This window comes from Elaeis guineensis, chromosome 5 (genome assembly GCF_000442705.2).
Source record: "Elaeis guineensis isolate ETL-2024a chromosome 5, EG11, whole genome shotgun sequence".
NCBI classification, from domain to species: Eukaryota; Viridiplantae; Streptophyta; class Magnoliopsida; order Arecales; family Arecaceae; genus Elaeis; species Elaeis guineensis.
Window position 1 is genome coordinate 129892609 of NC_025997.2, and position 17652 is coordinate 129910260.

The 17652-nt window shown below is 36.6% G+C and overlaps 1 protein-coding gene across 3 annotated transcripts; it reads left to right on the plus strand.

Annotated features, from left to right (window-relative positions):
* The first annotated feature begins 798 nt into the window (after window positions 1-798).
* Window positions 799-15368, plus strand: LOC105045662 (transcription factor MYB3R-3). 3 transcript variants are annotated; one of them, XM_010924026.3, is made up of 9 exons: window positions 799-1101; window positions 1239-1443; window positions 5887-5938; window positions 6488-6545; window positions 8891-8985; window positions 9088-9191; window positions 10394-10522; window positions 12534-13722; window positions 14992-15368. In XM_010924026.3, the coding sequence occupies exons 2-8, from the start codon at window positions 1289-1291 to the stop codon at window positions 13711-13713; spliced, it is 1773 nt and encodes a 590-aa protein (XP_010922328.1). In that variant the 5' UTR covers window positions 799-1101; window positions 1239-1288; the 3' UTR covers window positions 13714-13722; window positions 14992-15368. The 3 variants fall into 3 exon arrangements, 2 of the variants coding, with proteins under 2 accessions (XP_010922328.1, XP_073114684.1); XR_012141701.1 differs by having other exon boundaries at window positions 800-1443; window positions 14992-15137; window positions 15216-15368; XM_073258583.1 differs by having other exon boundaries at window positions 800-1443.
* Window positions 15369-17652: the final 2284 nt, after the last annotated feature.

The following is a 17652-nucleotide window of genomic DNA, read 5'->3' on the forward strand; positions in this document are numbered from 1 at the left end:
TTGTGAGGAAGACGGAGAAGATTGTCGATATGCCACTCAACAGTGATAAGATTGCTCATCACCAGCGACAGACGACAGAGAATTGACCGCAATACATAATAATAATAATAATAATAATAATAATAATAATAATAATAATAATAACAACCATGTCAACCAATAATTTAGATAATTATGATATATGAATAATTATATATAGTTTCATCACAACCCGCCTATCATACACCAGCAAGAACTATGATATTGATGTTAGGTCCACCTATATTCCGGTATGCAAAGCCTAGACTCTACTACGTCCTTCAGCTAACACCGTGATATTAATTAAACTTAAAACAAATGTGGTCCGTACCAATTCCACTAATGTCCTTCAACTAGTTAGCGAAATCCCCTTCCCTTCGTTCATCCAACGAACCGCATTTAATCCATCTATTCACCAATTAAATCCGGCCATTAAAACCCCATAGCCCCTCAGTTAACTCCAGTTAGTTCGAAAGGTCCCCTTCATAACCCCCCAGCATTAAAACGTTGCATTAAAACCCTCCCTCCGGATCCGACGGCCCGCGTAAACCCGCGAACGATCCGACGGCCTCCTCCACCCCTTACCCCTCACCATAAAAGGGGGAAGGCCGTTTGAGGTTCAAACTAGTTCGACAACGGTAACGGGCGCCGTCAGTGACCGTTACCCGCTTTCCAGCTCACGTAGCGATATCGCTGATGGTGCCGTCACTACTCCGTGACGCGGTCGCTTTCCTTCACCATTTCTTTCCTTCTCTAAATATTAGTATTTTAATTCTCCCCCTTTCTCTCCCCTTTCCTTCAACGGGCAAGGTCTTTTTTGAAAGGCTTCTCGGCTTGGCGAGAGCTTTCTTGGATTCGAGGGTTTCGAACCTCTCGGCCCCCCACCTGGCCAGTTCTCCGGCGATTCCCGCCCCCGCCCCCTGGCGGAAGGTTCTCGATTTCTGGATCCTCTTCGGTTCTTTCTGCCTCTCGCTGGAGGGATCTTAGTCCTTGAATTCCTACCGACCGCTCTGGATTGCAGTTCTTGATCCATCCCCGCTTTGATTCCTCCAGTTGCTTGATCCGAAACACTGGAAATCTGAGGTCTTGTTCCAGTTCCCCTTTTTGCTGCTAATTCTTGGTGTTCAAGATCCGTGGTTCTTGAATTGGGATTCGAACGTTGGAGTTCTTTTGTCAGTTTATTATATTTTTTGTTGATGAGTTCTTGGAAGTGATACTAGGGTTCTTGTGGGGTTTATTGATTGAGGATGCGGCGTTGGGGAGGTGATCCATGGAGGTGATGGCGGCTGTGAAGATAGAGCAGAGCTGTGTGGAGAACAAGCAATCAGCTGCTGCTTCGAGTTCATCTCTCTCCGAGGGAAGTTATGGCTTTTCTAGGATGTCCCCTGCTGTTTCCAGCCTGGCGACATCTTCGCCATCACATAGGTAATGGTCTAGTTTGTGAATTTGGATGGGGACTTGATCTTTCTTGCTTTAATTTAGTGCTCTGTGCATGTTCTTAATTCAATTCATGACTTTTTCTTGTTTGTTAATTCTTAGAGTTTGGATTTAATAAGTTGTAAATTTGAAGGGGTGATCTGTATGTTCAAACTGCTGGAATATGTAGGGAAGAGGAACTAACTCTGTGTAGGTTGCTAGGGTTCGATTTCTTGCTTTATCTGTGATTATGTATATTGCTTAGGCTTCCAGGTTGGACCAATTTTCTTGTAGCCTTAGAAAGTTTCTCAGTTAGAAGTGCAACATATATCAATAAAATTTACACAGTTGCCAAGCGTTTTGACATAAGTGATACAAGAAGACATGCATGCTTAAAGGCAAGAAAAAGAAAAGAACGAGTGTCTTCAGTTAGCCACAAAGTTTCAGGAATGAAGATCATCGACCAAAAACAGCAAAAAATTACTGTTGCTCATGTTTTATTTAATGTTGTCAAGAGTCAAGACCTGTGCGCTTTTTTACTGCTACTTATTAATACATCTTCTGTTTGCCACACTTCAAAGTAGACTTCCCACTGAGTTCCATCAAGGCAGCTATTTTGAATGTAATGTAGTTCTATCCCCAGCATAGCCTTCTAAAATATTGAAACTCCTGAAGACATCCTAATATGGTTGGAACTTCAGATTCTGCATAACGTGCCCATCATATTCTACTGGGGTCGTCTTGTTAAAAATGAAACTTGTGAATATATATGAGTCTTCAACTGTTCGATATGATGATAGAAGGATGACACTATCATTATTGAAGCAAAATGATTAAGTTTATTTGATAAGCAACAACTGTGTGTGAAATGAAAGGAAGAGCAATGAGCTAATCATAAATTTAGCAGATTGTTAGTGATTTTAATCATTCTGATCAAAACATAAGTTTTGTGGTGAAGGAGGTAAATTTCTTAAAAGCCCCCATTCTTCACTCCTCAATTCTCATCTATCTGCCTATCTCTTGCCTTCCATTTTTCTTGTTGCTCTTGCTGTTGCTATTCCTTATCAGTGCTCCTATTTCAGAAATCCTACTTAACTTTTGGGATTTTTTTTTTGGTGACTAAATTCTAGAAGCAATTTTCAGGATTTGCTAGTGTATTATGCCCATACTTGACCCTTTTAATTGATGAACTTTCCTGATCTTCTTTAGGGTGGTGAAGTCTCTAGATTTATCAATAATACGGCCACCCTTTTCAACAAGATAACCTGTTTGATTTTATGATTTATTAAGCTTTTCATATGATTATGGAGCTTTTGTTGATGATAATCTAGCATATCATATGTGTTACAATGCAACAGCCAGCCCATGCTTAACATGTTAGAATCCTCTCTGTCATCTCATAGCTATCCAAGCGAGTCAGAAAATTGTAAAGTGTTTTATCTGTAGTACCCTGAAGCATAACAATTATGGTGTCCATCATCAAGATACATGTTTGCAGCCCTCATTTGAAATAAAATTCAGTTTAAACCCATCTCATCAGACATCCTATGTTCAGGGATTTGTGTACAACTTGTGTTTGTATTTTGTTAATGGAATCATTGAGATCCTTTGGCATTCAGTTACAACCTATCTCTTACACTTATGAATGTTGAAATGCAATTATCCTTGCTAGTCCTCTGTCACTTAGTTGCATTCAATTATCATGTATCTAATTTAACTCATTCATGCCTGATCTTGGCTTTCTTTGGCATCTGAAGAATGCTAGAACCTTCACATAAATTCAGACATGGCATCATTATATTGGTAAGTTAATAGAGAGTTAATTATGAATCTTTTCTAAGATATCCAAAAGTCATACTGCTAACAGAATTAAATATCTTCATGCAACTCAAAAGTCCTGTAGTTATCAAACAAGCCACCATAGGGAGATTCTTCAGAAGACTACAGATTAAAGCTACTTCGGAATGGATATTGATGCAAGCTTATATATAATATATCTGATTACTGGAAATTGAATTCTCGAATTGAAATTTTTCTTAAGCTATTTTCCTCCTGCTTTTTAGATTGTTAAGCGGTTAGAATTGGTAAGGATTTCTGAACTACTAATAGGAAAATGATTTTCACTTTATTGTTCCATTGGATCATAAATTTCTACCATTCATTCACATTCAAATGCGGTGGCAGCTAAATGTTCAACAATTAGTTAATTTTCCTAGTTTAACAACCTTTACTTTAATTGCCAATGCACATAATGAAGTAATCTTTGGATCGCTTGTATTCTACTTTGTTCTTCCAACTCTTGTGTTAGATAACATACTAACATACTTCTGCTTTGGAGGACACAGTGTCTTCAAAATGGAATGTAAAAGGCTACTTATGGTCACCTTATTTACAGGAGTGCTAAGAAGTAGCAATTCCAGTAAACTTTGCATGCAACTCATTACAAAAAGAAAAGCTATCTCATTTATATGTTAAATTCTATTCCTAACTCATGTCTCAAACTAAGACTTCCCCAAGAATAACCGGAACTGTTATAAATTTTATTACAAAATTCAAATTCGGAGTTCCAATGAAACCTTATCTAGATACTACCAAAACTATGACTCGGTCTATATACTTAAATTCCTTAAATAGAAATCATACTTCCAGAGTGAGGATATTAAAGCTTTTATGTGAAAATGGACCGCTACAGAGAGAATGATATGGATTGTTTTTTTTTTTTTTTGGTCTTGAAGAATTTCTACATCATGTAGGCTCCAAAGTCTTTCAACATGGTTGAATGTTCATGTAGTTTTCAATCACTCTCCTTTGGTTTCTACATGAATGATGGTTCTTCATCTTCTTTTCAGTTATTCATCAAAATGGAATTTTGATATCTTTCTATAGAAGCTCTTGTAACTGTGCATGACCATGGTGTTGACTGATGAGTCAGATTTAAGCTTTAATCCAAACACTTGTGCAGGAAAGGACTTGAGAATTACGAAATTACTGCAAGAAAGCAAGATTGGGTGTTGAAGTTTGAATTTCAAACTCAATGCCAATATAGGTGGGAAAGGGCTAGAAAAGAGCTTTTAGGAGATTTCAAAAGTCAAGTGTAGAAAATGAGGGTTGTTGAAGTTGTGGCAAGTAGTCACCTCTATCTTAGAGTATTCACCAAAAGTTTCTCCCGGATTTGTTATCATAAGTATCAAAAAGCATAATATCTCTCTTGAGAACAGAAACTATTAAGCTTAAAATGAATCTGTGTGCTGAAAGTAGCAGATGACAGCACATGTTTCCTTATATTAGATGGTCAGAAGATGGTCTTTCACGATCGTGATATTGACACAAAACACTTCTTAATCGTTCTGTGGCATTCCGCCAATTAATGATCCTCCAATGACCTAAATTTCTTATTGTTCTCCTACTTTGGTACTATACAAGTTCAAGTCCAAAACTTTAACTTTGCTCTAGTTTTGCTTGCCTTTGATCTGATCTGCTGATCCATAATTTTGTCAGGTTTTATCTGATGTTTTTTGATCTGTTGTTACAAAGTCGATGAGATTTCACCTCAAAATCGAAGTTACTTATTGCTGTATAAACATATTATATAGGATTAGGTTGTCTTAGATAGAGGGAGAGAGTATGAAAAGACTTTGTATTCACCATGAAAGTGGCTAAACCACAATTTGCAGTTTGTTTCATGCTAGTGAAGATGATAAAGGTACTCTGATCATCTTAAATATGTGCAAGATGCATCCAAAATATTTGACAAGTGGAGTATTTATGAAACATTTGATGATTAAAGCATACGTTACTTTTAGTTGCATGTGAAACCAACATCAAGGAGATGGTTATTTTCATATCCATTAAATGGAATTAAACAAACTAATTTCAACACTTTTTTTGTATTAAATTTATAGCTCATAGCAGCTGCCACATGAGCTGTCTTGGTTACTGCAGGCTGAGCTCATTGCATGATGTTATTCTCTCTCCTGGGAGAGGAGTCCTTACTCTCTCAGTTGAGCTTCACAATCACGACGAACCTTTGCCAAAGAGGCCCTCAAGTGGACAAAAAACAAGTCTTTTTTTGTGGAGTACAAAATAAGTGTAATACATAGATCATTATCTTTTGATTTGTGTTATTGTAGAAAGTAGAGGTCTGAGTAAGCAGCCGCATATAAGTTCAATGGCTCAGTGAATAGGCAGATAGGATTATTACACATCATCTATAGATGCAACTTTTTTCCTTGTGATTACTATTTCCATTCATCTTTTGAACTTTTAAGTGGTGAAGTAGACTTGCTGCTTGGATTTGTTCACCTGCTTCTGATGATTATTTTGTCTGTATCCTATTGGTTACAAATTCCTAGTCACTACCTGCTTTTTGATGCAACAATTAGGTTTCCCATAGCAAAATAGATTTTGTTACTAATTTTTCTTTTGATGCTATTGATCTGCTTTTAACTGTAGGAGGACTAGTGGCCCAATAAGGCGAGCTAAGGGTGGTTGGACACCCCAAGAGGTGAGAACATTTATTGCAGTTCCTTTTTGCCTTTGATGTCTATATATCACACAACAATTTAGGCTGTCCAAGATCTCAATGAAGATGACTTTGGGGAAGGTTTGATTGAGTTTTGCATGTATTTTTTTCTCACACCTACATTTATCTTCATGACTATTTGATTATGGAGTTCTCTTTCAGATATTTCTTTTTTATGTGATACAGAAGGTTACTTGTCACAAAAATTTTTTTTATAAAAAAATGTAGATACATCTGAACCTAATATTGCCTCTCCTTGTACCATGTCTTTTGAATTGGTAGGATAATTGCAGGTTCATGTTATATATTGGTATCTTAACCTTGAATGCATTAGTGCATTACTTTCGTAGCCTTCCTATGCCTCAATTGATGCCCTATGGATTAGACTTTTTGAATTTTGAAGATTGTTTTGGCCATGGTAGCTTTGGATTTTAATTACTTGGATGCTTGAATAGGAATAATGTTTTCTATATTCTTATTATCATAATACCAATTTTGCCGACCTCTGACATGTTTCGGGATGCCCCACAGGATGAGACACTGAGGAAAGCTGTTGAAGCTTACAAGGGAAGATGTTGGAAGAAAATAGGTTTCCACCTATCTGTTCTCTTTTTTGTACTTTTTGCTGTACCTAATGGGAACCATTCTGAACACCAGTATTCATGACTTTTTTTCTCCTGTTGTATGATGTCTTAGTAGGTTTTTGTAGTGATATATAATTTGACATAGAGATGATTTTGGTTGTGCCTTTTATTTTTAGAAGTGGTAAAATCAATGGAACGTTTACTTTTTAAATCCAGAGCATAAAGCTGGACTGCACATTAACCTAATGCATTCAACGAATACATACACTGAAAATCCGATGTGCTACGAAGCCTTGAATAACTCAAAAATTCTGCAAGTGGGTCAGCATAAAGGGAAAGTACCCCAAAAAAAGAAGTGTCATGGGCTTGTCAATGAAGGTTGATGATCAACTATTTGGTAACTATTAGTACCAAATATGAGATTTGCAAATAAATACTGGCAGATTAGTGTCATAAATACTAGATCATCTTTCTAGTTATATGTAAGATTTCATAGGTGAAAATTTTCAAGTCAAAACTCTCTTTCACTCACCCACTCATTGATTCACTCATTCATTCACTGAGGGGAGGGGGCACTCATGTGACTAACCTTTTCCTCTAGCAATTTGAGGGGGTGCTGCTGCTGCTGCAACCTGATTAGTTTCATTATCTTAGATCAAATAAATAAATGGGGAAATAGGTGAAAACATCCATGGAATGAGAGCCTGGTGGATGAAAGGAAAACTGCATTGAGAATCTATGCAAATACTGTGGATGCTGCCTTAGTGACTTGAAGCATCTATAATGATGATAAATTATGTAAAATAACTCAAGCTAATTAGTGAAAGGGACAAGGAAATAATGGTTTTGTGAGCTTTTTCTTTCAAATCTCATAATGAGCTGTGCTCCATAATGAAAACTAAAGCAAACTGTCTAACAGATCCAACTTTATTAGCTTTTATGGAGATTGTCATTGAAGAAGTCACCAGTCATTCGTCCTGAAACCTACTGTTCAAGGCAGGAGGACGCTGTGGAGATAAGATTTATTTGGGTGGATTGGAATGGATGAGCCATTTGCCAACGACAACTTCTTGAAGCTATTAAAAAACAATCGCAGAGTAACTGAAACTGCCAGTCTTGGAAGTTTACGGCAGTGCAATGAATCCATAGGTGAGGGAGATGTCTAGATACATGCAATCAAAAAAAAAAATGGCAGTAGCCCCTAATAACATTTGGGCCCTGATTTATTCACACAAGAGAATGACTTAATATTGGATGTTGGCTCTGCTAGGTGAAAACATCTATAGAATTAAAGCCTGATGGCTGGGAAAAAAAAAAAAACTGCATTCGAAATCTATGCAAATGCGGTAATGCGGTAGATGTTGCCTTAGTGACTTGAAGCATCTCTGATGGAGATAAATCAGATATAATATTTTGAGCTACCATGCATGGGTGAAATGGACATGCACGATAATGGTGGGGGTGAGCTTTTTCTTACAAATCTTATAATGAGCTGTGCTCTGTAATGGAAAAATAAAGAAAACTGTATCCAACTTTATCAACTCCTCTGATGATTGCTGTTGACAAAATCACCAGTCTTTGGCACTGAAACCTACAAGCAAAGGTCCAGGGAGGTTGCGGCGGAGGTTAAATTTATTTGCGTGGAGTAGCAATGGATGTGCCATTTTATAGTGGGGACTCTTTGATGTTATCACAATGGTCTTGATGTAACTGAAAGTGCTAGTGTTGGTAGTTTACAGCAATGCAATGAGTCAATGGGTGAGGGGGATATCTAGATACATTCAATTAGAAAAATATTAGCCCCCTAACTTATAACATTTGGGCTTTTGATTTATTCACAGAGATAGAATAAAAGGCTTGGGCCAATGAGCACAATGGTGTAGGTTTGAGTATTAGGGCAGCCACTTTGTGTTAAAAAGATGCCAAATGTTAGGTCTGTCCGCAGTCTGCCCCTCCCAGAAACCTGGGTTGCTAGCACAATAACGGGTAAAGGCTTTAGATAGAATAGCCTAATACAGTCCTTTAATATATCTAATATCCGTACCTATGAATAGTGCAACTCATATTTTCAATATGATGTAGATTTCCCTTGCCAATTTGAGTAATTGAATGAGCCTTGTTTGTCTGCATTATTGCATATATATGCCTGTCATGCATGTTCAGATCAAGTTATTTGCTAATAGTCTTAGAACAAATTGGCACAGTCCTGATAGTCATATTTACAAGCATTAGAAATCTGGGGAGCTTTACTGAGTATCTAAAACTAACTCCTTCCAGTTTTAACTTTTTCTAATGCAATCCATTTGAGAATTTGGTCTGATTTTCTGATTGTTTATATGTGCCTGTGCAGCTGAGTTTTTTCCTGATAGAACAGAAGTGCAATGTCTTCATCGGTGGCAAAAGGTTCTCAATCCTGAACTAATAAAAGGTCCATGGACTCCAGAGGTTTGATGCTGGCCTACTACCGAGTTCAGTAACAGTTTTAACAAATCAATACTTCAAGATGAATATTTTTTTTTTCTTTCCCATTGTTCCTCTGCCTTACAGGAAGATGAACAAATCATTACTCTTGTACAGAAGTATGGGCCAACAAAGTGGTCTGTTATAGCTAAATCTCTGCCTGGCCGCATTGGGAAACAATGTCGGGAGAGGTATTTCCGAGTCTAAGTACTAGTTACTTAACAAATCATCTTTTGTACTAGTTCTGTATTGCATATTTCTTTGAGAAATTTCACAATCCATTTATTGTTCACTGCTAGCTAGGTATATGATGCAAGGTGCAGAATAACCATAACCAGGATTTAGAAAAGATGGTGTAATGAATCCCAATAAATGTTACAGTTCACCATACATTTCAATCATTGGGCAAATAGTTGCAAATTTCTGGCAGGTGCCAACTCTTTGACCCGTAATTTATTTTGCGAAGAAGATTATGAATGGTAGAATAGAAAGAAAGTGGCACAGCAGTCCTACGCATCTCCTTATGAAAATTATTATGATTCATGAAGCAGGGCCTAAACGGGGAAAGTAATTAAATGATGATGTATTGTTTATATCAAACTTTTTATTTTTTTCCTTAACTCTTTGCATAAAATTGCAAGATATGTTGATCCTGTGCTATTTTTTGGCTGTGATTTTGGATGAAGATCAATGTTAACTAGGATCCTTTTATATAGTATTGCTATCATTTTTTGTTGGATTTATTATTGTTGTCAATTACAGAGAAGTGTAAAAAGTTTCTCAAATAGGTAGCTTAAGGCCTAACAGAATGGTTTAAGCTCATATATCAAGTATTTATGGCTACTTATTATGGTGGTGATTAGGATAATTCACAGTGCAGTCTTGAGGCAAAAGATGCTTCAGGGGCTGTATCCTTATGGTTAAGTGCAAGGCCTTATAGGAACACAACTATGCTAGGCTTGCTATAAAACCCTTATATTTGATCTCATGCAAGATGACTAATGCATAATTCACGAGTTCACTTAGATAAACTTTGCATCTGCTAAAGAGTAGGTTCCACCTTTTTCCCTTATTTTGGTCATTATTATCTATTATAAGAACTGTTAAGAGAGCACACTTTAATGGCTTATCACCTCCCAGTAACCATTTCTAGATATTTTGTTTGCTTTACTTTGCAGGTATCTTCTCTATATATTCAAAACAAGGGAAATATTGACTTGTTAATCGCCCATTTTGTTTTGGAAATAAAGTCTTTTATCATTAACTCCTTAAAATTATTAGTATAAGAAACTAAGTTTCTTACAGTTGTAAATTGCTCCACTTGACATCATAAGATTCTATGTTTTTATCATATTAAGTTTGCTAACTCATTCGGTCTCTAACATTTTATCAGGTGGCATAATCATTTGAACCCTATGATAAAAAAGGATGCTTGGACAGCAGAGGAGGAACTTGCTCTCATGAATGCTCACCGCATACATGGAAATAAATGGGCAGAAATTGCAAAAGTTTTACCTGGAAGGTATTGATTCTCATGGAATATTATCCTTTTGAGATTTTTTTCCTATTTTCCCTCTAAAGTAACAGTGTCTTAGTTTCTACTTTAATTTGCTTCTTTAACTATTAGCAATGACTGAACATCTTTTGAAAACATGCACCCTTTTATTGTAGAAATTATATATTGGATCATATGATTAAGAAAATTGAGATGCATAGATGCACATGCATGCATGAGCATATATGTCTGTAAGTTCATCTAAAACTGAGGAGAGTACAAGTTGGTAAACAAACAGATCTTACTACTACTTTATTAAGATGACAGTTTTTCTGGAACATCTTCAAAAGGTGGTGTTTCATTTGTAATATCCCCAGCGTACTACTTGTGGCACCTCTCTTGTTTGAGTTTTCTCTCTTCTGCTCCTTGAAGGATTCAAAACCAACATTGACTACTCCTACTTCATGATTGGAGTGGCATTGTTAGCAAAGTCAAATGAAGTAAAAGGCTCATCACTTTAGATTGACCTCAATCACTTTTTTAATTGACATTTTCTCTAGTGATGTCTTCTAAAATTTCAGTTCATAAAAAGGCTTGGATTTTATGTGAACGAGAGGATAATAGAACATATTCCTTCCAACAGCAAGGTTTACCTTTAGAATAAAGAAAGCTATAGAAAGATTCAACGAAGAAGATGCCATTGGACTTCCATCCTGTGCATGTGTAATTTTCAGTCTTTATCCTCTACTACTTTGGAGATCATGAATAACAAAGGGTAAGCTTTACTAGTTTCCTTAATTGTAGGTTCTCAAACACATGGTTACATACTCCTTGTGTTCCTGTTTACATATCAAACTCCTCGTAGAAGCATCAAGGACTTGCACCAGCTGAAGTCCTAAAGGACAAGGAATTACCAACACTCTCCATATGATCACCCATTATGTTAATTCTGATGTTGTCACCTTCCCACCAAGAAACATAACCCCCACATTATAGCAAGCCACTCCCTTTCCCGATGAATGTCTTTCTGCATACTTGACATGATTTTAATCACTTTGTCATTCCATTCATGAATTCCTATATCATGTCTGTTCTAATGAACTTTATGAAATTCTTATAATCATGAACCTCAAAAAATACTTACAAAGGGGACCGCATATCCATTTCTTAGATTACGTAGAGCCCTCCTTGTTTCTTATTAAAGGCCAGTGGAGAAGTTATTTTCAGCAATTTCACATCCTCTGTCTCTACAGATTATTAGGTTGCAATCTTCTTGTTTAATCACTTGTGAAAAGTAGAGCTCTAAAGGTTAGACATATCACATACAGGAGGCCATAACTGCTTCAGTAGGATGATTCTTCCCCTGTCCCATTAACTTCTTAACAACCCTTTCTGTGACATGATTTAGTTCATGCTTCAAAGTCTATCCAACATCAAAGGCTTCCATGATGCTCCAAATGAAAGCTACTTTTGAATTTCCATGATGATAAACCTAGCCTCTCATCCCTCTTCATAGAAATAACCACAAGACCCTCAAATTGATTTTATGCTGAATTCTCTCAGAGCAGAATCTGTTTCTAAAGTTTTCTAACTTTTTTATGATTTTCTTCACAAAAAGAGGAACTAATCAACAGGTCAAAGTATAGAGATCCATTTCTTCTTAAGAAAAACATTCTCACTTGGTTTGACTATTTGAGGTTTAAATAGTTCTATCTTTTTTTTTTTTTTCACTGGAGTATCAACTTTTTGCTTGTTCCTGTGGTTGGTGCTTCTTCTCCACCAGTTTGATGCAGGATTCCATTGCTACTATAGTTTGCTTTTGTAATCATTCTTTTGAATTTTATTATTTCTGAGGGTGTTCTATCCATGTCATACCGGCTTCTAATTGCTTGCTTCCTTCTGCTTATTAAATTTGAAATTTGTATAATTCTATAGAATGTGGTCACCATTTTATGGATAGTTAACTGCTCATCCTAGTTGATGGTCTGAGGCTATCTGATCTATGTTTATTTTCTTCCTTCTTCCTTTTTGTATCTAGGACTGATAACTCGATAAAGAATCACTGGAATAGTTCATTAAAGAAAAAGTTAGACTTCTACTTGGCAACTGGAAAACTTCCGCCGGTTCCAAATCCTGCTGTGCACGGTGGTTCAAAAGATATAGTAAACCAGGCTAGTGGACAATTATTTCTTTCTTCAAATAAAAGGTCAGATACAAGTACTGAAGCTTTATCAGAAACTGCTGGTTCAACCCATTCTTGCCTGCCTTCCGAATCAAGTAAATTGGAAGAGCATAGGGAGTCGTTGGAGTCCATAACCATACAAATTTCTCGTTCAGAAGCTTTTACAGGTGTACAAATAATAGGACTTAATACTTCTGCTGCTGAATGCCAGGCACCAACCCTGCAAGTGGATAATTTGTGCAATGGATCTGATCCAGGAGTAAGGTTGGGGAGTTATAGTAACACTGGTGAAATTGATAAAGATGACAAGATACCTGGGATAGCTCTGCACTCTGAACTTTCTTCTACATTCGGTTCTCTCTGTTATAAGCCACCTCAGTTAGAAGATCTTGGTCTTTCTGTAGCTTCTGCTCTTTTAAGCACATATGATCCCGCTCAGCAGTCATACAGCTCAGGGACAGTTACATCCCCCATTGGCTACTCCACTCCACCCTTTGTGAGTGGAAAGAATTCAGGTCAGCATAGTGCTGAATCTATATTAAAGAGTGCAGCTAGGAGCTTTCCTAATACTCCCTCTATTTTACGAAGAAGAAAAAGAGAGGGAGGCACACCTCTTCCACCTGATATAACTGTACAAACAGATCGGATAAAAATCCAGGACAGTTCTTGTACTCCTATAGAAGGAAAATCTAGAAGTGACCCAGAGCCCTTGAAGTCTTCCAAAAGTCCATGTGGTGATGGTGGAGTTGTGCCACATAATATTAAGACTTTCAATGTTTCTCCTCCATATCGGTTGAGGTCCAAAAGAACTGCAATTATCAAATCTGTGGAGAAGCAGCTTGATTTTACATCGAGGGAAGACAATATTGATGGTAAAGCGAAGTCTCTGGGTTTGGCTATCAATGGCAGTTCTCATAGCGCTGATTGCAATGGCAACCTTCCAATCATGCAGGGGAGGAAGCTGAGTGAATGTCCAGTTGGATTGGAAAGTTTGGCCAATGACTTGGCCCATACAACTAAGTTGGGTGTGACCTAAGCACCAACTGTAAGTATGAGCTTTTATTCAATTAATAAATGCATGTCAGTTGGTATATTCTGTTGTCTATGGATATCCTACAGTGTAGGATACAGTTACTTTCCCATGTAGTATTTTTTGTTTTTCTTTTTTTCGATCAATCTCATTGGTGAGCAAATTAACCCTTTTTGTCTAATTCTTAATTAGCCTTTTCATTTGCTTAAATACTTTTGACAGCTTTGAAGACTTGGGACTTGTCATGTAATCATTTCATTATTCCATGTGTATAGATTATGTTCTAATTGCACTAATTATTTTAATTTTCTTTTGGATCCATATTCAATGAGGCTAAATATTAATACCTTATTAAATCATTTCACCGAAGTTATTGTTGATGTACAATCATTGAATATTGTTGTGTATATTTATATATACTCATCACAGATGCATGCATCTATGCAAAATGTGTTTGAGTACAGTTTTTAGGGGAAAATCTTGTACATCCATTGCACAAGAAAGGTAAGAGCAATGCTATGGCAGCCCGAGCATGGTAGCAAAAAAAAGTCACCTCATAATTGAAGGCCACCTGACACATCCTGAAGCATTTTCTTGGTACCCGGTTGGGGCCTGGAAGCATTTTCCAAAAACTAAATTTGTCCTCGTTTGACAAAAGCATTTCATATTCTACTAATTTTCTGAGCCCAATAGTTGGGATGAGGCTTTTAGTTGTCATAATAATTATATACTAGGCCAATTTTAACTCGAGATATCTAAAAATCTTGATAAATTCATAATGGCCTATTTTGATAAAAATCTTATAGGATTTGTGGGTTGGATCAGTACAACCAGCAAAATTATAAGATTATAAGCTGGACTAGATTTATATTCCTAAATATCCAACAGTAGCTTTGGAGTGGACCAGCTCGATTCACATAGGGAGAAAGCCACTGGATTTTTTCATTGATATGGCTTTTTAAATAACAGTTTAGCAAATGACTGGCATATATATTACTGGCTTTGATTTTTTGCTTGGGTTTGGGAGCATCCATCCACAGTGATTGGTAGGATCTCACAGTCCATTTAAATGGTGATTTGCATGTCTCAAAATTTTTCCTATCTCAGGCTCAATGTTCTTTTAGTTGACTCCTCATCACTTTCTCCCTCTCCATCTCAACTGAAATGAAAGATACTAGCTCTCCAGTAACTTTGGAGTTGAATTCTGGAGTCCTATATGCTTTCGTTTGTAACTATGTTGTGGTTATGAATTGACCGCTGATTATGTTCTTTTGTATGTTGTAGGTTTGAAGTTTTACATTGATCCAGAAGGGTTGAAGCCTCGAGATGTCTTCATCACCAGATGATAGCTCCAAACAAGAAAATTTGGGTAAAAATTTCATTGCGGATTGATATTCTGGACAAAACCAGTCTCTGCATCATACAGAGTGGTGAGAAAATCTAAGAAGCTTGCATGTTCCACTGTTAACAGTTTGGATAACATCTCATGTTGCATGTAATTTTTTCAGTACAGAACCAGGATCTACATAAAGTCAAGATGTTCAGACGTTAGAAAAGGAATAACTTGTACATAGACCTTCACAAAAAGATAAGTGGCTTTAGAACCTTTTAGTTGAATAAGAGGTTCGGGTAGAATTATATGCATCACCCTTTCTTTCTAATATCTCTGTTTGCTTTGCCAAAGTCAGCTCCTAGACATCACTATTTTCTTTTTTTTTTTTTTTGTTATGATCAAACAAAAACCTACTTGTAGGAGCCCCTACCTCATTCATCAAGCTTTAATAGTATTGAGCTCAGCATATTCTAAGAATTGCATCATTTTAATGGCCCTCGAAGTCTAGATTCCTCCTGCTTTGAGATATTCTAAAATGCATAAAATATTGAAATAAAAGACAAGCAAATCAAAGATGCATAAGAACAAGAGCATGTCAGCAATAACCAGTTTTTGCAGTTGAACAAACAGGAAAAATGATGTAGAAGGGAAAAATAGAAGTGAGATCTTGAGACCAGGACTTTATGGAAATAAGAAACATGCTTTATGCTTCAGCATGCAGCAAAACTTCAAAGTTTGGACTGCGTTGGTTAAAAGTAAGAAGAGGCATCCTTTGGCAATTCCATTTTCCACTCAAAAATCTCTTGCTCCGTTTCCGTAGTCGTAGTTGATAAGGGTTGGAAAAGAGAGCCACAAACCGGGATGTAAACATCCGCCATACTTCTAATTAGCTAAGCCATTTCTAGTGATCCAAACACTCTAGATGTGATGCTTAATTCAGGTACTGAGGAAGGAATTCCCTCAACAGTCAAGATGACAAATTTTATGAGACCGAACCGCTCTCTGACTTCTCACGAGGGTTTATTCCAATATGAAATACATGGCTGAAGAAATCTGCCATGTGTTAGCAAAGTATATATCTCATTATATTTAAACCTTTTGTTTTATATTGTATTGTCATACTTAAGGCAAAAGATCTCTCACCAAGCCTTGACCACTATACTTCAAAATTCTGAAATTGAAAAAAAAAAATCCAAATTTAATTATCAATTGCCTCTATCTCACTCCATTAATTTATTTCTATTGGAAATCTTGTAATAGCCGTCACCTTCGATTAGTTATCTTAAATCCAATGATGGAGGTATTTCATAACACCATAGAGCATATGTCTCTCTATACCTAAAAGTTTTTGTCCTATACAGTAGGATGAGATATACTCCAAAATTTCCAAACACAAAAGAAGATACAAAAAGATATGGTTAGCGACCATTATCATCTTACTGCATTAATTCCTTACCAATGAAAATCTCATGATAGCTGTTGCCTAGATAGGCCATCTTGAATCTAATGTTATAGCATTCTTCCAAAACTTGTAAAATATATATCTCACTAAATTTAAATATTTTGTTCTACATGATGGGTAGAGCCACACTCCACCCAAATATAAAAAGGAGATAAAACCCAAATAGGCTCAATAATCGCTGCCATTCTTACTACATTAATTTGACCAACAAAAAATCTTATGACGGCCATGGCTTTCTAATTGACAATCTTGAACCCAATATGCCCCACATGGGGCTAGCATGTGTACATAAAAGAAGTCAAATTGAAGAAAACATGGACAGCCCTATCACTAAATGCTAGTCAAACCAAGAATCAAAAATTAATTTTAAAATAAACACTTTACGGAGCCAACGGACCAAAATTTATCTAAAACAGATTTTCATGTCCATGCGGACTGCCATTAGTGTTGCATTAAATTATAGTTTGAGATGTGGTCCAAAAGATAGTAAAGATACACTCCAAAAAGCATATATATCACTGCATTTATATCTTTTTATCCTGTGTGGCAGATAAAGATAAAAGATATAGCCCAAAATTTCCGAACAGAAAAAAAATTAATATAGTCTAAATTTGCTCAGCAACACTGTCCCTTTTTTTTTTTTTTTTAGTAAGCTGGATTTATTAAACCCATTTAGTATAAATACATTCATAAGAATAAAAAAATAATATATTCAAAAATTCATAAAAAATATCTAGCATAACGTTCTCGTTTTTTGACTGCTTTAATTTCTTACCAACTGAAGCCTCGTGACGGTCACAACTGTTAATTGGCCATCTCAAGTCCATCGGCTCAGAATTTTGCTGGCGCTGGTAAAGCGTATACCCACTGTATTTAAACCTTTTCGTTTCCACGTGGCCGTCAAAATTCCAAAACGGAAAAAAGAGATACAGTCCAGATTTGCTCACAGCCGTTACCATCTCACTCCGTCAACTTTTCGCCGACGGAAACCCCGATATGCTCACAACCCCCGGTTTTCCGTCTCAAGTCCAACGGCCCACAATTTTCCACAGCCTGAGAGTCTAAAAAAGTGACAATACTCACTCAAAGTAACGCTATCAATCATCCACCGCTCATCTCAAAAATATTGAGCATCTAGACATGCCACGTT